General features: G+C 37.8%; 1 protein-coding gene across 4 annotated transcripts in view; it reads right to left on the reverse strand.

Annotated features, from left to right (window-relative positions):
* Positions 1 to 24,801, reverse strand: part of ZPLD1 (zona pellucida like domain containing 1) — a 45,335-nt gene that overhangs the window by 15,156 nt on the left and 5,378 nt on the right. For 3 of the 4 annotated variants that reach the window (XM_019528631.1, XM_019528630.1, XM_019528628.1), the window contains 4 exons: positions 14,595 to 14,708; positions 9,155 to 9,375; positions 5,348 to 5,529; positions 4,603 to 4,675 (listed from right to left, as the gene is read on the reverse strand). In XM_019528631.1, the coding sequence (XP_019384176.1) occupies positions 4,603 to 4,675; positions 5,348 to 5,529; positions 9,155 to 9,375; positions 14,595 to 14,700 (582 nt within the window). In that variant the 5' untranslated portion in view covers positions 14,701 to 14,708. Of the gene's footprint in view, positions 1 to 4,602; positions 4,676 to 5,347; positions 5,530 to 9,154; positions 9,376 to 14,594; positions 14,709 to 20,006; positions 20,064 to 24,801 lie in introns of all 4 variants that reach the window. The other variant, XM_019528629.1, reaches the window with a different exon arrangement.

Below are 24,801 nucleotides of genomic sequence, written 5' to 3' on the forward strand. Positions count from 1 at the left end.
CGCCAAATTGAATCAGCGACCAAAGCTTTGCACAGCCCTAATAATCACCCCTGTCTAAACCATTTCCTCCAAGTGTTTATCTAACCTGCTTTTAAAGACTTTCAATAAAGAAGATTTTGCAACTTTAGATCATCTGTTTCAGTGCTTAACTATTCTTCTAGTTAGAAAGTTTTTCCTGATATCTGAGCTACATTTCCCATATGACTTAAGATTATTACTTAATTGTCCTTTCCCTTGGGACCACAGGGAAGAATCCATCACCATCCTCTTTATAACCACCCTTTTTCTATTTGAGGATTATTATTAAATCTCTTCTCAATTTTGTCTTCTCAAATTTTTTCAACCTTTTCTTCCAAGTCATGTGTACATCTTTGCTGAAATGTGGTGCCCAAAGCCGGACACAGTATTCCGAGTGAGACCTCACCAGTGCTGAGCAGAGTGGAAGAATCACTTCCCTTGATTTGCAGATGACATTTCTGTTAATAGCTTTAATGGAAGCTAGTTTGCTGAAAGTTTTAGATAAATATTTAATAATATATATATAGCTAAAAATACCCGCTTTCAAAGGCTTCATTTCAATCATAGTGTAAGATATTTTAAATCTGCTATATTATATCACTGAATTGTAGATTCTGGTTCAGAGGCTGAATCACGCATGCCACTTTAGCACTAATGTACAGTACCAGAAAATAAATATGGAGTGACAGATATAATTTATTGTGTCAAAATATACTTATGGGTAACATCATTTAATAATGCTGCCACTGAGCATCAGGAGGGGAGCTCAAGATATCATAAAAAAGGCCTCTGGAGGAGATTATAAACACCCAAGACATAGAAAAAACTGCAAGGCAGGATTTTGAAAATGGAAACTGTCCCAATAAAACCAACCTGGTATGGCAGGAAACACCAAAAATATGGTAAGGATTAAATTAATTATATGAGGCCATGTGGCTTTCTAATGGAACATAAACAAAAAAAATCACGTATCTCAACCTATACTGTCAAATCCTTTAAAATGGAAGAGGGAATTAGATAAATTTGCTTTGGGATTTTAAACTGAGCTCCAAAATTTCATAGCAGGAATAAATATACTTTTCAATATCTTTTTAAATGGGTTAAAAAATCATTTATTCTTATTACTTGAATACCTGAGGTCTGATTCTGCTCCTGTTGACTTTAATTGGGCAGGAGCAAGCTCTTTAAGCACTTAATAAATGGGCACATCCAGGGAAAGGATTAATTTATTTTACTATTGTCTTACTGAGCTTTTTTGTATATAGTCCTTTTGAACATACTCGTACTAGCACATGAAAACATTAAAATATTAATTAAAATGTAACCAGTAATAATGAAACATCAATCTAGGACTTAATGTTTGCCAAAGTTGAGATAATGAAATGAACAAAACATAAGTTTAGCATTTTTTTCAAGATTGCACACATTTCTGTATCTAAAGTAATTCAGAATAAAGATTCTGTCACCCACACAAAACTCTAGCCCCAAATGCAATGCAGTTTGAACAGAATATGTTACATTTCAAATTTACAGCTATAAAGGTAGCTGACATGCATATTAAATTACATGCCCTTGTTAAGCTGTAATTCAGGAAGGCATCGCTGTCCAGAATTGCACTTATATCCCACTGACTTCTGCAAATCCTGAAGCACATGCTTAAAATTATGCATGAGATTAAGTACTATCCTAAACCTAAAACTAAAGGCAGCCTCTTTACTTAGAAGTGTCCTTTGTAAGCAAGCAGTCCCCTGGAAATCAAAGGAAAATGTGTATTCATCAGTATGAAGACACTGGGAGACCTGCATGGCTAAAGGGGTGCTGGTCTATCCAGAATCAAAGTGCACCAGTCTTAGGCTCCTACATGTTAACCATAGCATAAAATGGCAAGGGTGCTATACGCACACCCAATTTAAAGCACCATAAAATGGCAAGCAAACCATAAAAATGTTCCACACACAAAGCAGAACATTTTTAGGGATGGCTTATATAGGACCTTAAAATTGAACAGGTTCTGGGACTGGGGCCAGCAATCAGCTGATTGCTGACTTTGGCCTTAGGACCCCATCCAGGCTGGTTTGAGACCTTGATACGGTTCTGGGCCTGACAATCAGCTACAGCCACATGGTCTCATTCCAAGCTTTTCCAGCACTGGCAAGTAGAAAGTATGTAATTGGGATCTGATCCCCAAGTCCAAAAACTGTACCTTTAAACGAACATGTGTCAAGGGCCTTAGTGGCAACAACCATGTTAAAAAGTGACTTAGATATGCAAGTAATTTCACTGGAATCAGAGGGAATAATATTCATTCTAATTCTATACTTTTTGAGGCAAGGACTGTCACTTTATTCTATGTCTGGAGACCCATAGTTGGGACTCTTAGACACTTTCACAAAAAAGTCTTAGGGTTGCAGGGTGGGCCACTAGCCATCAGTGCATCACCAGCATTCCCAGCATTCAGTTCCTGTGCTTCTGAGAAACTTACCGCCCTCCTTTCGATTGCAAGCTTATTTAAAAATGCAAGAAATATTATCTTCCTTCTAACATATTTTAATTTGTTTTTCAGGACTCTGACCTGTCAAACAAACTTACAAACAATTTAAAAAAAAAAAGAATGCCTTTGGAAAATGTCCTGTTACAATATTTATAGCTCATTATATTCAAAGTATAAAGCACTGACTTTTAAATTAGTCACATGAATTATAACTCATCGTCATCATGACATGAATAATAATGCAAAAATCGGATTCATAATTTATAAAAATGTTGCTTGATAGATTGAAAAATTGATATTTAAATCAGGTATTTAAAATGTATGAATAAAAATTTTAATCAACACAAAAATATCATTTCAGGGATTAATGTTGCTATTAAGTAGAAGTCTGTACTTTTTCATGTGTTACTGTCACTGTCCATATTTACATAATAAAAGTTTATACAATATTGTGTATTCAAGCCATATTATCTCAAAGGTATGAAAGAGGCATTAGCAATCAAAAGCTGCTATTAAAAATATTAACCCTTGCAATATTCAAAGTGCATGCAAATGAAGCAATATTTATAAAAACCTGTTTGAAGGGCAGGGGGCAAGGTGGAAACTTCATAACTTTCGATCCTATTTTATATGGTCAGTTTGACAAGGGTTGACCATATTCATGCTTGCAAGACATTTGGGCCAGTTACAGACTTAACAGTTTTATTGATGAAAGTGCTTGGAAACCAGTCAAAACTCATAACAGTGCAAAAGTTTGGTGCACAGACTAGTTTTAAAATGGCAGAACCCAGTCTAAGATAGGCCTGGATCAATGTGCATTCAAACTTAAACAATTTAGGTTAGACCAGAGGGATGAACTTAATAGATTTAGGTTAGACCCAGGAATTGGGGCTAGTGGTACTGTATCTTCCTGTGAGTGTGGGCTGGTGGGGGGCCGTAAAGGAACTTGGGATGCCAGCTGACAGTGACCTAACAGATCGCTTATCAATTCATATTAGATCACTGCCTGCCAGCATCCCAGGTGACTTTGTGGTCCCTCTCAGGGAGGTGCACTACCACTCGCCCTGCACTTCACTGTTCCAGTTGAGTGCTCAGCTACTCCCACCCCAGGGCGCTCACAGAGTCAAGTCAGCACAGCCGCTGATGATGATGAGGGAAGAGGGGGAAGGGGTTCTCAGCAGTGTCCTGCAGCCCAGTAGGGCTCCCTGGGGCTGTGCCCACCCAAGAACCACCATGCTTCCTGTGAGTGGGTGCAGCACCAGGGAGCATGAAGGGCAAATATGGGTGCCTCCACTGCCTGACCGCAGCTGACATGCCTGCAACCGATGATGGTGATGATGGGGGAGAGGGGAGCATAAAGCATGCTTCCCTGTGTTCAGCAGCCAGTCAGGTGTGGCCCAGCTGCTTGGCTGCACTCGGCAGTCTCCAACAACCTGGGGAGCCTGATGTGAGATGTACAGAAGCACCACCAACCTGCTGACCTCAGCCAGTGCAGGTAGCCTGCACACTCCTCCTCCCCACAACCACCAAGGGGTGAATGTGTGTTCTGTTCATTCCCAGGCTAACCTACTCTGCTTACAGAAACCTGCACAAGTTAGCTCGATTCTGCCTCAGGCTTTTTGAAGGTCTGTATTTAGCCTAATATATCATCATCATTAATAGTAGTACCATTTGATCAAATTTAGAATACATTTTCCAAATGTAACAAAAATATTGTATAGGAACTAGGGATACCACGTAGATAAAAGTTCTAGGGCATCACTGCTATTATTAGTTGTATTGTAATGGAACAGAGCAATCTCAAACATAATTCAAGACCCCATTGTGTTAGGAGATGTACAAATACAGATCAAAAAGACAATCTCTTTCCTGAAGGACAAGAGGCAATGGCTATGAGTGGGAAGTGGGGGGAAAAAAGGCCAGGTAAAAAGGAAATAAATGACACCTGTATGTAAGCCTCGTTTCCCTCATAAGGGAGAACAGGACATGATGAAAACATAAAGATCTTACTTGTGGTCTTGTTAATTGGAGTTATACCCATGAAAGTCAAAGAAAGATTTACTCCAGATAGCCTTACTGGTTTTTATACTTACATTGTAAAGCAGCAAATTCAAAGTGCTGATAAATGTACCATTGTTCTCTCTTACAGAAATAGCAGCTGATGACCTGAAACAGATTTAGAAACTACTGAAGAAGATGAAGGAATTCTTTTCTACTCTTGTGTTTTTACATTTCAGGGTTTCTTAACTGCTAAATCAGACCTTGCAACACATCACAAGGAGAAGTGTTTAGGATTGGGTTGTAAACCTCAGAAAATAAAGATTTATAGCGAAGACAACAGCAGAACCTTAGCTACACTGGAAGTAATAGATGCTATTAAGAACATGAATCAGGAAAATAATTAACAGAGGCAAAATGACTAAAAGAAGACTTTTTTCCATGATGTACAATTGCTACTCAGGAAAAGTATTCTGTTGCAATACCAATTCATATAGTAGCCTTCCTAAAAAAATGTATTTCATAGGAATTAAAATGTGTATGCGGACACTTTTCTGTCATAGAAAAGAAGTATTTTGGAAGAAAATGTTTAATTAAATTAGGTGACAAAATATAGTAGCTTCAGTAAACTATTTTTAATAACAATTCTACAAAGTGTTCCTTTCACCTTTCTCCCTGTCACTGTCACATCTTTTACAATCTTGAGTGTTACTTATTTCACCAGGAGTAGACATCCACCATTTCATATAGACAAATCTCAATATTATATTCATGCTGATATGTGTGCATATTGTGTTTATGTACATGGCTGGGTGGTATGGCAAACTAACGCATACTTACGAAGCAAGTTGGGTATTGTTGACCAAGTACTCCAATGGATAGCTACAACTAAATTTGTACAGAAGTCCAGGTAAATAGCTGATGATTGTTGGTGGATCTGGTGTATCTATATATCCTGAAACATTACCTATCTGTACCATTGATGCATTCCCATATGCATTAACTCCTGGAACTGTGGATACCTGTTGAGAGAGATATAAAGACAGGTGTTATGGAAAGATGTGATACATATCAAAAGGGAAGTCTAAAATAAAAGGGAGAACAAGGATGTTTTGGACCAGAGTCCCCCCGGTAGAATTCTTTGAATATTCCAAGGATACTTTTGACTTACTGTGGGTATGGGCAAATGAACACGTTATAGTGAATTAAAAAGAGCAGCAACATATATATATGTCAGCTCTTCCTAAGTACTTGTCTTCATGCCTGCTTTTACTCAGCAGTAAATGAAAGCTAAACCACAGTCTTTTACCCCTTACTGAAACAGGGTAAATCTACCATGGATTTAGTTTTCACTTACTGCCAGGTGAGTATGGACACACAGGTTGCATCCATTCCACATACATTAGCTGTCCCCAGTTCCTTTCAACTCACTATGTTTGTTATATATCATCTTGTATATGAAATTCTATTTTCTCCTTTACCCAGATAACCTTACTGAAATCAATTTGAATTACAGGAAATTAACACCATGAAAAATACAGATTTGCTGCAACTCAAATGCAGAGATCTGGGCTACATGAAAAGTCATGAGGGTCCCGGGAATAATATGTCTCACAAGCAGTTTCTCTGAACTTTCCTGATGAATTCCCATGGATCACTGGGAAAAGCTGGAGAAACAAGTCCACTGGATTCCCAAGGTAATTTAGTATTTTTGGCTATTATTCTGAATTTTAAGGTTCAGAGTTGAAGCTACTGTGCAAAGAATCCCATTCATTGAAATAATTCTTGACTACCAGTGGCATATTTGTTTTGACCCCTTTCAAAATCATTTAACAAATGACTGAAATAGGCAAGTTAAATAACTTTTAAACAACATTTTAAATGTGATTTTAAAACAAATTCAAACCCAGCAACTGAATTTCTGGTCATACCTGCAGCTGTCTGTGTGAAGAAGGGTGTCTATATAAGATATATTACAAAACAATGCCTCAGCTAAATGGTAAAAGTTGCAAAGCCAGGCATTCTAGAGCCAGGTACTCCATCTACGAAGTGAGGGAAATGATATCTATCTCTTGCTCAGTAATGAAGCTGAGATATTCAAAGAATTATCATCTCTAGTAAATGGAAGTTCTGAAATAAAACCATCATGGTCTTCTCTTCACTCAGGGCCAATGCACAGCTACAGCCAAGGTTGATGATGGTTGGAGATTTGTTTTTGGATTTGGCAGCTGATAGTTTGCCTCTATGCCCTCTGCAGCTGCAATGGGAACTTGGTAGAGACAGAAAACTCTGGGCAAATGTTCAGAGATTTTATCAGGAAGCTTTGAATAGGTTCCTCTGAACATGTGGAAATGGCAAGTTTCACACATTCATAATATGGCCCAATCTGAGTGTTTTTTGTTGGGTGGGGAATGACAACAAACGCAAAATTTTATAAACCTGTCAAGTCTTGAGTCATTGTTCCAAACTATGAAGGATTTGGATCTCCCTAGAGAGGCAGTTAGGAAATTTTTAAATTTCATTTCTACAGTCAAATCAGTTTCAAATTCTATTGGGCAAATCCCTATAGTCAAGTTCCAAATTTCGATTGAGCAGAGCACAGTCATTCAAATCTCAAGTCTGTGTGACTGTACCAGTGGGCAAGTATCCTCCCTCCAAGACTCATCAGTCTGGGACTTCACATGCTCCCCAAATCCACGGCATGCATCCTACATGCAAGCCCCAAGCCCAGAGGCCCTGGGGTTTGGATGCCCCCTACTTTTGCTTGCTCCTAGCCAAAATCCCAAGGAGCAAACCAGGGGGAAGCAAGAACAAAGTGCCCCATTCAGCACCATACCCAGAATCCTGGCAGCTCCTGGCTAACTTTTAGTATCAGGCTCCCCTTCACCACAGTTAATGATAATAATAATTTAAAAAAAAAAAAACAACTTTCAGGCCCCCTTTCTGTCCAGGCCCCAGGAGCTGCCTGGTTCACCCAGGCCTGTGTCCAGCCCTGTCCCCCATTACCACAAAATTGTGCAGTCAAGTCTCCTGCATTTGGAAAAGCTTGCAGGGGTCAGCCTGCTCAGAGTGCAAGGGACAGGCCTTGCCCTATAACTACACTTGACCAGCTGATTGTGGTATGTCCCTCCCTAGGTAGGTAATTAGGGGAAATTATTGACATTATCAAAACTATTTATATTTTCATAAGGTCATTCTTAGAAACAGTTGAACAGCTTTGGTTGAAACTTTAAAAATAAAATGCATGCTGATACATATAATACTCAAAGGGCTCATCTACACAAAATGGTTAACATGGAGCTGCCTAATTAGCTCCACAGTAAATGTCTCAGCATCTACACATGAGGCTTTATTAGGGCCTGACTCAGCTATCATTTACACTGAGTCACACAGGTATGAAACAAAGCATCAAATTCAGGCTCTGACTGAGATATTGAATATAATAAATTTGTGGTTCTCTACTACAGACCAGATATCAGAGTAATTTATTCATCATAGAAGAGATACCAAACTCTTTGGCTCCAGAAATACTTCCCATTTCACAGCTTAATCAATTGTTCACACTATTCAAACACCCCTTCTGCACATTAAATATATGATACATTTAACTGGTGAATTGTGTAATAAGTTTAGCCCAGCCACATGGGCAAAGTTATTATCACACGATAGAAGTGACCCTCCATCTATAAAAGAGTCATCCAGCTACCAAGTTAGTGTTTGAAAATGTGTAACAACTCTATAGCTGATTTCTATCCAGCTTTAATTTGAACGTGAAGGAGGGCCTAGACTTCCTTACTTCTGCTAGCCAACCTCTAGAGAACAACATAAACACAGATACTTAAGCCAGCCTCATGCCATCCAACATAGCCCTGTGCTATGCTCCTGGATGGTATATAAAGTAAAAATTAAAGCTGAGTGAGAATAGAAATATCAGTCCCAGGGGAAATGCTAACGTTTTTATAATTGTGTTTATCATGAACAGTGATGAAAAAAGATCCTTGGAACACATTTATTTTAATTTTTTATTCAGTTTCAATTCATTTTAGGTCCATTCAGCACCAAAGGAGACTGGTGCATTGTCTCATGTGAGGAACAGTTCAGATAGCTGCTGTCCCCATTCTGCTGGAAGGGTTGGAGTTCCTAACCAAGCTACATTTTCCCATGATGCACCAGTGCTTCAGAGGGGGAAGGAACTATGTTGCATCTCAGCCCAAAACCCTGGCCCACCGGAGAGAACAGAGCTATCCAACTTCCCATTTTGTCTAGGTAAAGAAAAGAAACCCCAAATTAAATATTTTGTTTTAGTTTTCTAAATGGAAATCCAAAATGTTTCAGTAAAATTCACTGTTCCCAAGGAAAATTCTAAATTTGCCAAAAATGGCACTCTCCATCAAATAAGTAAATAAGATAAATTAATCAGAGAAAAATTCTAACTCATTGAAGTCAAAATATAAATTTCTTGGGTATTACTCTTTCCTAGTCCTCAAATTCCTGTTCACCATCAAGATGCCTGGCTATCAATTAAAAGTAAATATTATTGTAAAGAATTATCTGAACGATGTCTGTCAATGAAAGATCCTGTGCATCACATACGTGTATTCCATTTACAAGTAGCATTGTCACCGTTTCACTGAGATCTTGCCTTACCACTAAAGTGTTTCCACAGACTTCCAAAGTGCTGAGATTGATGATGAAAATGACCACTGCTGGAAAGGTGTTGTTATTGATAAACCCCCTGCAGTGAGCATCCCCATGTTTCCCATTCAGTGCCAAATCTGTTTCAGAATAGCCGGAAAAAAGAACTGTGCAAAAATTAATCTTCATAGTAATTGCCTGTACTCCACAGTAGACATTGATATCTCGTTCAGCTGCAACAAAAATGCAGAAAGATGTAAGAAGTTGCATTTCAAGTAACAGCCCTGTATAAATACTAAAATAACAGCTACGACAATTAATTTGGATATATTCTAAATAATTCTCAACACTGTCCTTACAGAGACTTGCTACTCTCAGAAGAATATCAGGAAAAGTTGCTAAAGTTTTGCTATAGTTATACAGAACTTCACTAATCTGTTCTTTACCTTGGCAGAAGAAGAATCAAATGCCTCAACAGTGTAATCTACCATATAGTGAGATGACTACACAAAAATTCACTGTTCACTAAATCAAACAGACAGGCAATGCAACGAGATAGAAGATGTCAAGTGATCAAAGTCCACTCTGGCAATCCTCACATGCTTGTGGTGGCCAAAATTTTCAATAGCAATTCAAGAGGCTGAGTTTTGCCCCCTAGTACACTTGTACAACTCCTGTGGGAAACCACATGTGCATATTTGAGGCAGGATGAGGTCCCCTTGGTGCAAGACCTACAGGCCCAAGCAGAACAACTACTCACTTTGAACTTAACAGTTCATGACAGCAACTTACTGCAGCAGTTCCATTTTTTTTTTTAAATTTCAGAACTGTCACCCTGAGCATTAACAAAAAAATCAGTTGGCTTGTGAAAGGTAATGATCAGTGCTGTAAAATACGTTGGCACTTGATCAGATCATACATTATGATGATCCAAAAGACAGAGAAAACAGTACTTATTACAACTAATCTTGTTTTGGCTTGGTTTGTTTTGATTTGTTCATATAAAACAGATGAAGATATTGCCTTTTTTCTTTGAAAATTCTGAGACTCCTGTGGTCTCCAGTGGAAACCTGAAAGCATGGCATTAGGAACAAATGATGGTTTTGTTTAGCTACTACGCAGGATAATGTAGCTCTTCTCTTCAAGCACACTTCTAATGGTAGACTATGAAACATTTTTCCTAGTGCTCTACAAAATGACATCTTTCATTGTGTTAAATGCTGGCATTACTCCTTTAAACAACAACTAATTTATTACTGCTCCTCAAAGATTTAATGCTATTAAAAATGGCAGAACAACCTGAGTCTGATTAAATGAATTGTTTTGCTGCATTGCCACAACAGAGGGGAACTGAAATCTTCATTACAATACACCGACTCTTCTGAATGACACAAAGGTATGTACAATTTTATACAAATAGCCATAATGGTGGCACTAAAGCAAAAAATAATCAAGGACAGTACATGATAGGCCAAGCACCATCCTGAAGTACATGATGTTAAACATTACACACAAGACATAATCTAGGTGGAAATGGGTATTAGAAGCAAAGCAGGACTTGGAGGGGTAGTTTCAGTATAGGATTCTCCTGCATTCCTACTGAGTGGAATTACTTGCAACGCCTAATGAAGAAAATCAGGTCCTTCATATCCAGGAGGGGAGGATGAAGTGTAATTCAGTCCAGTTGGATCTCAAGAGGAGGGAGCAGCAGGATACGAGGGAATACCAGGACAATGTGTCATTAACCTTCTCTCTCAAACCTGCAAGCAGGATACAAAACTCCCTTCTTCCCTAACCTCTTGTAAAAGGTGGTTTTACTTCACAGTTGCAGTCACTTCCAAAATCCCATATACTTTAAAGGACTTAAGGGGCTGTATGACTTATATATTATTACATCAGGAATACATTGCAATGGCTTTTATAAAACTGAGGCTTAACCCTGTCTAATTTGCCTGTTCTGCAACACCGAAACCCAGCATATATGTTAGAGGCATGTGTGAATCCAGGTGCAAATACATCTACATGTCTCTGAATGCTGTAGTTCAGGATCTTTTTTCTTCAGTTCATGATACTGAAAAATATTAACTGTGTGTGTGCACACATACACCCCTCCCCACCCAAACAAATTGTTTTCCCCATAAACTATGAGAAGTATACAAAAAGATTCATGACTGTTTAGCTAAGTACAGATGGTAAAAAAGCCTGCGGCTAAATTGCTTCATCTTCGCAGGTTAGCCTAGAGCACACCTCCCTGCTCAGCTGCAGACAGCAGACAGCTTGGACCAAGGCTAGCCCACCCACCCGATGAAGGGGGAGTTGTCAAGAAGGTACAAAGCATCCTGGAATGCTGGGAGACCATGAGTTAACTTGAATCTGAAAGGGATCTGGGACAGAATTTCAATAAACCAATTTAACCTAAATCAGTTCAGTCTGATACTATACCCATTCAGGTTTATCTTAAACCAGTTTCAGCTATTTTGAAAGTGGTTTTTGTACACTGAACTTCTGCTGTGTTATAGATTTGAACCTGTTTCCTATCATTTATAGCCTATAAGATAAATTCATAGCAGTCTGAGAGGTCCTTAGCTCAGTTTGTCAGGCACATTTTTTATCTGTTGCCTTATTCTAGAACTATGTGAGAGGTACTCAAACCTTTTTAAATTCAAGGCACCCCTTGTTACATTCAGGGCACCTCTCAGCAAATGCCAGCTCTTAGCATCCACTCAATTTTTTACTACAAAAAAATAATATAGCATTTTTTCTGCTGCAAGGAACTCAGAAAAATCACAATAGATTGGAAATGTTTTTGACACTATGGATTCCTATCTAAAATCTCTGGGTTTATCTTATGAATCACATTTAGGTGCCTGCAGACCTAACAGTACTAATATTGCATGGCATCCCACAGCACTCTTAGAAGGATTTTGCAACATCCCAGCTGGATCTCTGGATTTTGGAAAAATGTACTGAAGACTAAAGCTGATCAGAACATTGGATGGAATTCTGTTTTATCAGAAATAGCTGTTCCGTGGAAGTCAGAAATGTTTTGTGGGGATGTATTTATCTCGGGGAAATTTTCATCAAAATGGTTTTTAGGGTTCAGTGCTCTCTAATTGCTTCTGATGAGAGCTACCTGAATTGCTAACTTGAGTTTTACAATCCAAAACAGTCACTTTGACACAATTCTTTTCCTCAAAGCTTGTTTAGAAAGTATTTCTTTTCCATTCTGACTCACAAAAAAACCCTGAATCTCAGCTCTCGTCATGAAAAAAAGCTCTGTGAAGACCTCAGGTATATGATCCCATTACAGATTTGTAGACCAAGTCTAGTCTTCAATTAAAAGGATATATCCTTTTCAGTTCATTGAAATAATATTTGTCTTCTACCCAGTTGACTAGCCTTAGTTCTGAATCAATCTGCAAATAGCATAAATCAAAATCTGTATGATTAGTATTTATTATTATTATTTATGCAGCAAAGATGTGCATGATGTCACCCTAGCAATAAATGATAAAAATAAAATAACATGAAAAATGGATGGCTCGCTGCTGCCTTTCTGTGGCTTGCATAGAAAATATTTTATTTACAGAAGCTGTTTACAAAGGTTTGTAGAAGCCAAATTCGCCAAACTTTTTCCAGTCATTTTTGTGCAAAACACCTTTAAATCTGTGCCCAGGGCTCATGCCCCAGTCATCTACCCCTAATTAGGCTACTGTTTATTGTTGGTGGCAAACAAGCAGTAAGGAACCTAAGATGACTTTGAAGTTTGGCATAAATTTGGAGGACTAGCAGTTAGAGGGGAAAAAAGATGGTCTGCTTTTGAACTGAACAGTTTTAATCTAGAATTCCTGACACAACAGTCTTAGTATCCAACAGGACCACTGATGCAACAGAGTTGCACTTTAAAGGTGGATGCACACAGTAAACTAACAGATAGCTAGCTGGAGTTCATGAGTATCAAGATGCAAATATAAACCTCCCTATACATATGAAACAGAAAAACTAATCATAACAGATGTAATCATATGCCAAAAGGAAAGTATAGTTCTAAAGCTGTTAAAACATTCTTAAGCAGTCTGAGTGCTGGCTTGTACATACAGTACAATAATTACAGATAGATTTGAGATGCAGAGGGCATGGTTCATTACTGCTTTACTTTGGCTTTCTGCCAGTGTAAGCTTTGGTGATAGCCAGCTTAGAAGGGCAGCAAACAACACTTCAGGGAAACTGTTATTTAAATTAAAAGAGGTGTCACTGGACACTCATTCCCTCCTTCCCATGGGCCAGCATTGGGAGAGGGCAGGAGTCAGGTCCATGCCCTCCGATCCTCAAGTTGTGCTGTGGCAAATCAAGTCACTTTGGCTCAAAGGCAGAACCAACAGGGATGCAGAGGTGTGGCTTAATTGTACCCTTTTCAACTGGCTCCACTGAGGAAGGAGTCCCCATTTTTGTAGGTTTTCAGCTAGCTCATAATTTTAATAAAAACTGACTCTTGTCAGGAAAGCTCTTTAAAAAGTAACACAGCACAGTGCTGTCATAAGAGTTCAGTGCTATACTCTTTTCATTCCATTTCTATTGGTGACACAGGATATAAGTCAGCTCTGTAACGATGGCTTTTTTTTCCAACCACAAAACAAATAAGGGAGGCAAATGGCAGAGGTGAAGTAGACAGAGATAGGCTGAAGTCAGTCAGAAGGGAAGGTAGAGATGCACCTTCACAGACTAACTAAATAAGAACGTGGATTCATGAAACCTGGTGGGTTTTTTATGCATCATATTTAGTGAAATGATTTTAGGAAAACATGCCCCAAAATACAGAATGCTAAAAAATGTCATTTCATTCCTGATTCTTGGTGTAACATGGCCCATAGCACTGGTTTTCATGGTATTTGATGTTTTCAGTACTTCCTTATTAAGTTACAGCTTTCTTAACTTAGACAACAATGTTTATATAGTTTCATTTATATGTATTCACTCTCTCTTTTTATGGCTTGATCTCTCTAAGTTCAAAGGCAAAATTAAGTTTGATTTTTAAAATTTATCATGATAAATATAAAGTTGGTCTCTTTCACTCTAACAAGGTGACATTTTGAAAAATACCAACTGAAAGCACCCAATTCTTTTAAATCTGTAAGCAATAATTCTGCCAATATTACCTGTAATGAATGTCTTGGATATAACTCAACCCTGGCACAAGTGGGTCAATTCCCATTATGTTAATGTAGTTACACTTGAGGTTTAACTACAGGGCTAAATCTGCCCCTTCTGCATTAATATGGATATAAAGTGCAACTCTGGAGGTGTTTCATTATCATTTAGATAGTTAACATTCAGTTAGTGTGAAGTTCTGCCCATAGGCTTCACACACATTATAGCTTTGTATTTAAAAATAATCATTGCTGCAAATCAAGATGATAAAGAACCCACTATAAAAAGCCAATTAAACACTTACCAGGAAATCTGCTATGTAGGTTTGCATCACAGTTATATCCATTGAACTGCGCAGTCACTGAAAGCACCTTAATTGTCAGCAGGAGCAGTAACCATACCTGTTCCATTGCAAAACCTAGCAAAATATTATGTAGTTATTGCATGCATCTGTTCATATCATTAGAGACTTCCTACAAAAACTTAATGAACCCATTACCACTTCGGGGATGGCATGCAGCACAAGAATTGGATACCAGTTTCACAGGCTTAAGGGACAAGAGACCAGGGGTCCCATTTCTCAGAGTGCTGAGAAAAAGTAACTCCCATTGTTTTCTAGTGGGTTTATTTACAGACTTTAGCAAATGGATAAGGTTCAGGGAGGATGAAAAGAAGCCCCTAAAACAGCTAGGAAACAAAGTCTTCAAAAGTGAATTACACAGATTTCAGAGCACATTTAATAGTTTACATACAGACGGTAATTCTGTTGTTTTAATATTATATATTTAAGGATGGGCAATGCCAATTTAAAACAGCTTTGCTTCTGCAAGTCTTTGAAAACTGAGCAGCTATAAGGATTGTTAAGTTCTCTATGTCTTACTGCCAAATTCCACCTTGGGAAGCATGGATGCAGTTCCACTAGCCCTCAGTATAGAACTGGCTTTGTTTTTTCCCCTGTTCATTTTCAATAGAACTAGACAACCAGACTAAGAAATTAGAACAAACAGACTTTTCAATCTCCACCTTGAATATTCTCCCTGGGAAAAAACCTTCAGGAGATTGCATATGTGGAAAAGACACATACAGGCAACCAGAAGAAATGGTTAAATTTACCAAAACTTACACAATATATCCCAAATACATTTGACAACAGATCTAACAGTTGGGGAATTTAAAAAATATAACTTGTAATAATATACAAAGTGTAAAGTGATGTAGCTCCAACAATCCAGAAATTATGCAAGAGGCAAGATATCTTTTGTTGGACCGACTATATAGTTGCTTGAAAAAAAATCCCTGCTTCTCCAATAGTATACAAGTAGTAAGTAATTTCCCTCATTTGGAAACCTTGCACAGTTCTTGTACAATTCTGTGCATTTCTAGCAACAGAAGCTCTCTAATTTTAAGAGGTTGTAAAATATAAGGTTCGTGCTTCTGTAGTGTGAGCATCACTGACCTATCACTCTGACATGACAGTCATCACTATCCTCTCAAAGGATCTCACAGTCTTTCACAAACTGTGTGTGTATACACACACACACACACACACACACCAAAAATGCAGCCACTTCTGGCATGCTGAGTGGCAGCCAAGTATTGCCCCAGAAGAGTTGAAAACAGTGGAGGGAGGAAAATCTCTAGGCAGTGACTCTAGGTCAAATCTGCAAAAGTGTTAGTCAATCTTCAGTGTCTACAGAGGGTTCAATTCAGCGAAATTAATGGAGACTCCCAATGCCTTTATTTGTTTGTTGTTTTTATCAGATCCACAGAAAAAGTAAAACATTTTTTAAAGTCTCACTTGGGAGACAATGCCCATATGGCAATTTATTCTATACATAAACATCCCCTTTAGCCTGGCAGGAGCATGGAAAATATCAGATCAAATTCTGAAACCTGCAACAGGAGACGAGCAAGGGGTAGAAGATTCAGGATATGCCCTGCTAGCCCTCCCTCTCATGATTTTCTCTCTACCACCATGTGAGATAGGATATGGTGATAGATGGACCTATTGTCTAACCCAGTAAATATTTTTTATATTCTTATGTTTTGCTTTCATTTACACCTTAGCCATCCCAGTGACATTAAGGCAATTAAATCAGCACCGCTTAGAGAAATCTGGCCCATCAATTTCTGTTATATACTGCTGGAAGGTCCATTGAATAAAAACCAAGTACTGAAGGTAAGCAGTCTCTTGCTAAATGTGGAACATTCAAATAAGACTGTAACTTGTCCAAAAGCAGCTTGGTCTGGCAACATTTGTGCAACTTCTAGGTAATGATATTATCTGGCACAAAAGGGCAAGGCCATTTTGCTTCAAAAGGATTGCAAAGGAGTTAATGAGAAAAAAAGGTTTGCCCTCCATCTCTCTCCTATTATATCCTTCTGTAGGTTAAAGTTGATGGAGAGAGTTGAGAAAGCCAAGAGAGAAAAAATACTTGCTAAATACTATAAAAACACTTTTTTGCATTCATATGCTCTCCCCTCCTCACCTTCTGTGTTACTCCTTCTTGGAAACGTGTTTTTTTCCCTACACCACTTGATATGTTTTATTTTGTAAGAACCATATTCTTCCTTCAGAAAAATGAAATCTTTCCTACACTGAAAGATCCCACTTTACACTGCCTTTACACTACTGGATGGATACAGCAACAATTACTCTCCTGCTGTATATGAACCAGCTTCTTATCTTAGTTACACTGGTATAAATGGTATAAATGAAGTTAGGGCAGAGTGCCACTTTTTGAGACCAAATGATTCAGAAAGGTAGAAGTTTTCATAGCTGAAGACTACTTTGTTAGATGCTATGAATGGACTCTCCTCCTATATATAAAATCACTTCATGGAATCATAATCAGGATTTACTTTTCTGACTGCTGTGTTACTCACTGCCAAAAAATCCTGCCTGACGAGCAGCTAAGGGATACACTGGCAAAAACATAATCCTTCTTAATTTCAACAGAAAGCAGATTTTATGGTAAATTTTAAAACTTTAATGTAGTTAGCATAACCTCTGCTACTGCTTTGCACAAGGAGGGTAATCATTAATAAAAAATGTATTGAAATTAAGAAGAAATGCTTTTACAGTTCTAGTTTTCCCATGACAGCTAGAATAGCCCAGAATCTGAAATGCCTCTTCAAGTTTTAGGGATGTACACTGTAGCCGTGTTGGTCTAAAGGCAAAAGCAGTCACAGTTTTATTTGGGTTTTACTTATTCTTCAGCTGTTGATTTCAATCTAAAATTGCTTGAAGAAAAATTGAGGTCTAGATCCTCACAGATAGTACCTCCCAGAGTTCCTATTCTTTTACATTTTACAAATTAATAAAGTTAATTCATCTTTATGTCTTTGGAGGAGTCACAGACTTCAACAGAACCCTGTCAAAGTGACACTTCTAAATTATGAGCACAAGGTTTCAAATCAGAAACCACTGAACTTGCTTTTGAATGGTTTCACTTGATTTCTTTTTTAAATCATAACTTCATTTAAAAAGAAGACTAAGTTCTCAAAATCAGACAGCCTGTGCATGAATATGAAGCGAAAAATCTTAATTGAGGGAAAGAAACATATTAATAGGGACATAAGTGACTACAAAGACAGTTACTATGTTCAGTACCGATGGCTACCCTGACTTTACCTGGGTTATGGGAAACTCAGGTTCAAGCCCTGCACCAATGAATAACTATTTATGCAAAATAGAACAGGAGACATTCCTACCCCAAAGAGCCTGGATATCGGGTCATTGTGGAAAAGTTGTCTCTAGTCTTAATCAGGCAGAGCAGGAACTCAAACCTTGGTGTCCCTCATCCCAAGTCACTACCCTATTCCCCAGCTATACTCGGACAGGCACTCTTGTCTTTCACTGTCCAGAGCATGCATTCAGGACCCAAGAAGACTTTCCTGTCAGAAGTGATATGGCTATTAATGCAAGAAATTTTGATTTGGACAAATTGTCATTAGCTGAAAGAAGAAATATCGCTGGAAAACTCCAATCAACTCAAGTTAACTCTACTATCAACATCTGGATTCAAAGAAATTAAGCAAAGCAAAGAAATTAAGTCTTTCTCTTTAAAGAAGACCCCTCCCCCAATATCCTGTTCTTCTATATAATATTTATAATAATTGTATACAATAATAAATAATATATAGTACTTTTTACTTTTAAAAATATATAGTGTATGGCATACTTTTTGCTTAAAGAATAAAACACATTCCAAGCTCTTGAAAATACTTCTTAGCCTAGGAATAAATATATTCAGTTGTCAAAAAGACAGTTTGAAGTTTTACAATTCTAAGGATGCTGACATATGCTGTGAAGGAAATAGGGTCCCTTAAGACTATGAAATTCTTAGTTGAAAAACCTACTCCAGTTTACACTGAGCTCTCATTTATTTTCCTTAGTCCTCCTTTCCCATTTGCCTCTCTACTCAGCATTTGCTCAAGTAATCTTTAATGCTGAAATGATTTACAATGTTTTGTTTATGACATTTACTATGATGTTTTAGCTTGCCAAAGAAAATGACAGTGCAGCTCTAATCACTTCAGAAATCTTTTCCTAAAGAGTTTAATAATTTCACTTCTAAATGAGTTTGCTTCCATCCCCCAGAACAAAGTTTGGTATTTTCCATTTAGAAGGGATCTGTTCTCCCTGGGGATTGGGAGCAGAGGTGAAATCTGTGTGCAAGACTTCCATTAACACGAACCGAACTTCACTTGATAAATATGTCAAGCGCTAATAGGAAAACAGACCTTCAAAGCTAGAATATGGACAAAGGGACAGTCAGGGATTTAGAAACCTTTCAAACCTGGTTCATTAAGTCATTTCATATGCTGTAGTTTATTTAGAGTTTTAAAAAATGAATCAATTCAACTATAAATGGTCCAACAAACTCAGCTCCCAATATAATACAAGAGTAAGTTTTCAGAATATAGAACAGCTGGCAGATCTTTACTGAATCAAAGCTGTTTATAAATGCAACGCAGAATCTATTCAACTAGATCTGACTGTTCTATGCTGCACATCACAGAGAATACCTAGTAAGAAGAGAGACTGTTTGCAGCAATCCCTCTGTAAATTTAATTTTTAACGTTTTCCCGGAACCTTGTTTCTACTTTTATAAACTTTGCCCTTTCAGAAAACCTCCACAAACTTCCAGCAATAAATGTAAAGTTTTTGGGATCTGACTTAAAAATGTTTCTTTGTATTCATTTGGTTATTTGACTTTTGTAGCAAAGTGGATGCCTGTTGGTTATCTACTTAATGCCCTTCCCGCTCCCTATTTTGTGCCCTCTGATAACTGGACCTTGTGTCAATTATGTTCATTTTCTTTTCTTCTCCTCTTTTCTTTAAGACCCAAGAGGGATCTTCATTAGAGCTGGGGGGATTATGATGGCCAACACTGTTTGTAGCTAATCTAGCCCTATATTTTTATCATAATTCATTCATGGACACAGCTGATTTCGGTGAACATACTTGTTATTTTGTGGCATTTACTGAATAGCACATACAAACTGAATGACAAATTTCAATCTACTGCTTATTCTCCACGTTATGTTCCTCATGGCATGTGGCGGATCACCAAAGCTGCATGGTAATGTGATCCATGATGGCGTAGCAACTGTTTCTTTAAAGGAAGCTAATTAACAACAACTCCTCTAACTATGAACCATGTTCAGCTATGAAAAATCAATGACAAAAAATTACGAAAAATTTGCTTACATTTTCATATGTGTTCAGCAGCTATCTCAATGTGCTTGAACAATATATGATGTGATCCTACAAGTAAGAGCATGTCAGAATTATACACTTTTATTCACATTGTTGAAAAAAGGTTTGCACCTACGACACGAAGGTGTTATAGCCTGTGTTTAATGAGACAAATACAGTTCGAGTCTACTCCACAATTAATGGATTACTTAAAGAAATTACTGTTTCTCTTTTGAGATTTAGAGAAACTATAATGAAACTCTCATTTCAAACTGTACTGTGAAGCATTCATTTCAAAATCAAGCAATACACAAAGAGATCCTGCCCAGCTGCAGATCAGTATTCCCAAATGATAGACTGTAAAGCTAAATTTACTGAAGCTCACAAATATATTTTGCCTGTTCCCAGGACCGGGCAGCCTTTTTAGGGCACTTGGCACAGAAATAAAAATTTAATTTGTTGTTAAACAGTGTTTATGGAGAAACAGTGAAGCCAAAGATGCCAGAGAACAATTTGTTATGAAATGCTGTCAGTGAAATAGGATGTGACAGAGAATTTTACAAAGGGGAAAAATAGATTTTGAAAGAGTAAATTAAGAGTTGTTGTTTTGTTCCCTTCAGGCCAAAATCCTGAAACCCTACTTAATCAACCCCCATTAAAATCTAACAGGAATTTTGCCAGAACATAGACTAAATAATTACCAAAGCCTGGTAGTGCCAAATACTTCATAAAGTTATATTTTACATACTTGTAAACTTAATTAGGTGCCCACAAGTTTTGTGGGATGAGGCCTTGTGTGACACCAGATTTAGATATTCTTAAATTAGTATCATTAAAACAAAGCAAAACTAAGTGTTTTCAGTGTTTTTGGTTACTTTCTAATTTCTATCTGCTAATTCTTTTTAAACAGGGTAAATAGAAGAAAGCTAGAAAACGAGGCAGCAAGTTATAACTCTGTTTAAATCATATTCTATATATGTTCTAAAACATAAATCCCTTAAAAAGAGGCCACGTCCAAGTTTTGTAGTTGAAATTATTATATTTTCTTGAATACAAGATTACCCTGACTATAAGACAATCCCCATAATTAGATTCTATATCTAGAAAATGTTAAAAAAAAATTATAATTTTCCAGATTTAGAATCTAATTATTGGAGGTTGGCTCTGAATTTCTTCCCCTACCACTGCTACAGCAGGGAAAATAAATAAGGGGAGGGCAGCCAGTTAGCCCCCTGGCCTTCCCCAACACCTTACTTTGTAAACCTGCTCTCACTGAGCGCATAGAAATGTGGGGCAAAATTTGAAAATTACTACAGATGGCCATAGACTTAGTTATTCCATAAGTGATGCATTTTCCCTTTTTTGAAACTGTGACAAGTTTTACCATGGGTAACTCCATAAACACCTTTTTAAGCAGCACTTTTGTACCCACTTATATAGTACAAACTATACATGATGTTGGTGAAAAGCCAAAAGGTTCATGATTTGTTGCACAGTTCAATGGGCTGGGCCCCAGTAAAGTCAGCATTTAAAGACAAGCTAACCCCAGCTCAGCACTGCTCAGTATGTGTGTAAATTCCAGATACCACCACAAAGGATCCATGTGCTAGTTAGTCCCCCACACATGACTGGAACCAAGTGTTCTTGTTACAAGTCCTGGGATCCTCCAAAAACGTACATGCAAGATGAGGCACAAGACAAACTGGTTTGGCTCCACATCATGGAGGGCAGGACAACATTATTTTTGCGCAGGATGCTGAGCAAGGGACAACAGAGGGATTCTGGCTCAACTGTTTGGGGCCCCATTTGATAATATTTGCCAGACATTTAAGGCTGGTGCAGAAATAGGAATCATTGGAAGTGGGAAAGGAAGGTGCAGCTCAGATATGGGAGTGAAAAGGAACTTGAAATGTATTCATCATAGTGGCTCACCATGACCTGAAAAAGCACTGGCACTAAAGAGGATTCAGCACATTAGGCATTACTATATATCTTATTCAGATAGGCTACACTGACTTATCCTTGTGGCAGGTTCCCATCAGCATATCAAATGTAGTAATTTTGGCACAAAGAAGAGGGTGCCAGGGCTGGGCTCTGGCCCTCCTGACGGTGGCTTGATATTGCAGTGCCTCCAGGCTTGGCACCAGTTCCTTGTGAAGGGATTACCCACCCATTTTTAAGAGCCAAAAAATGTTAAGAACAGGTTCCCATCAGCATTTTTGGCACCAGGGGACGGTATCAGAGCTTGCTCTGGCCTCTCCAAGTGCCAGCCTCATATTGCAGTACCTTCAAACCTAGTTCTCATTCTCTCCTGGGGGAATAACTGGTTTTTAAGGGACACACACACACAAAAAGATGCCCTTTTGGCTAAGATTAAGTGAAACTGGGGGCATCTGAACCCTGGGGCCTGTAGGATGTGTTTCTGGATTTGGACAGTATCTGAAGCCCCAAAGCAATGAGTATAAGAGGGAGGATATTTGCTGGGTGGTAGAGTCACACAGACCTGACTATTGGGCTCTGTTTAGTTGACTTTTGAAACTTGACTATTGGGCTTTGCCCAACTGAATTTGGAACCAATTTAGCCTTGAACAGGATAAATAAATAATAAAAAGGTGCCCATCAGTATGTTTATCCCATATGGGCCATGTGCTTTACAGCCATGCTTGGTGTTGGCTGCATTTAATCAGCTTCACAGTTGGTTTCCATTACTGGACCACATGCTGGTTTTGGCAGCATTTTAAGGACAGACAGTGTATTTAACAAAGTTTCCCTGTATGCAATTATAAGATGAGGGACTTTTTTTGCCATGCTAATTGGGGGGAAAACCTCATCTTGTATTCAAATATATACAATTAGTGGTAACAGCCTAGGAAAGGTTTCAGACACAGACTGAAAAGTTATAGCAGTCTATGAATCCAAACTCAGATTTTGAGTGCAAATTGTCTGACAATTAAAGCACCACTGAACTGCCCAAAATCTAGCTCTAGATCCAAATGGGCAGCTCAAATTCAGCTTTATTGCACTAATGCTAATGGGCATTAATTGTGTGTCAGGTGGATCACAGAAGTCTCAATGCCATAGAATGCCCTCAACTTATAAAGACTTGCCTGTGCAGTGAGCAAAGGAGTTTGACCATCTGGAGCTTCACCCTGCAATCTTCAGATAGGCAAAAACTCCAACTAATGTTACTGGGTTAGATAGGTTAAAGTCTAGGCAGATATATATAACCTCTATATATAACCACTGCACTGTATAACCAAAATGCTGTCTGCTACATATCATATGTTCTAGCATATAAGACCCCATCTGCCCTTACATCTCCAAAGTGGTCTAAGATTAAGGTGAGTCTATTCAATCAATGTACACAATGAAAAATAACTGAAATCACTGTAATAAGAATGGAGCAAAATTTAATCAATTAAAAACATTTTCTCTCACAATTTTATCTTTTCAGGGGTTCTCTCAAACACAGAAAATGCAGTAACCAATATGCTGTTGAATCATAAAGATACACATAAAGCTGAGTGAAGTACTCTGCATATTTCTTAAATAAATGCAGTCTGTATTTTACCATTACAAATTCTCTGCATGATAATCACTCACCTACTATTCTTTACATAAGAAGTGCCATATTGGGTCAGACCAATGGTCCATCAAGCCCAATATGCTGTCTCTAGCAGTGGCAAAAGTTGGCGCTAGAGGAGGAGCACTGAATATGCTTATATTTATTAATATTGTAATAATTCCCTAGAATATACAGATAGATTGTGATCTAGAGAGGAGCCAATCTACATTTCAAAAATTGACTGTTTGCGTGTTTGCACGTTAAAGGTAACAGTCATGGTCAAATAATTTATTAATTAACATTTGAAATGTTTCATTGCACTTGTATGAAGCAGAGTAGTGGTTTCCAAAAAGCCACTGACATCTGTCTGATTATTAATATTTGTTAATAATCATAACTAAAATGGGAGTATAACAGTGGATCAATAGTCTAGAAAAGACAGAGATCCTGCCTCCATATTATACTAAATATCATATTATACTAAAGAATTCTTGAGATAAAGCACAAACTTAAGCAACTCTGGCCAACTGTATCCTGAAAAGTTTTGGGGTTTTTTTAACTTCTTCCAGCTCCTTAACAATTTATGGCACAAAAGAAATGCTATTCATCCCACTGCACTCCTGACTATTGTTCCCAAAGAAGCTATTCTTACTCATAGAAAGGTCTGATTAAACTTTGAAAACTGCCAAAATAATTGCTTTAATGTCTTGCAATGCTGAGTTGCATATAGCTTCTTTATGTTACACACAAAATATTTTCAAAATCTAGAGAGAGGTTTTAACCCCTCAATGTGCATATTATTTAAAAGAGTCATTTTGCTTTCAAATCACTGCAGTAAAAACAAAACCCATTAACTAACAAGCCCAAAAATTCACACTGAAGTCTTAAACTTAAAACAGTGAGAAGCTCTTATTCTGTGGTCCACGGGGACCACAAATATTTTCCAAACAGTGTGACAGTGTGTGCATTTCCACAGTGCAGTTTTAGCAAGCTTCTACAGAAAACAAGACAAAAAAAAATCTCCTCCGTCTAAAGAGACCAACATTGTTTTGTGTAAATGAGCTAACCATGTCTACAGAAGATCCACACTAATAAAGAGTGAAGAATGTCACCGCCGGTGGCAAATTTGAGATCAAGATTCTGTCAAAAGGGATTAATTCCAACAGGAATTCTAATAATTTTACATTTGGGATAAAATTCTCCTCTTACTTCTGCACCATAGGTTCTCTGATAAAAAGAAAT

The sequence above is a fragment of the Crocodylus porosus genome, unplaced genomic scaffold (assembly GCF_001723895.1).
Source record: "Crocodylus porosus isolate Cpor-Errol unplaced genomic scaffold, CroPor_comp1, whole genome shotgun sequence".
NCBI lineage: Eukaryota > Metazoa > Chordata > Crocodylia > Crocodylidae > Crocodylus > Crocodylus porosus.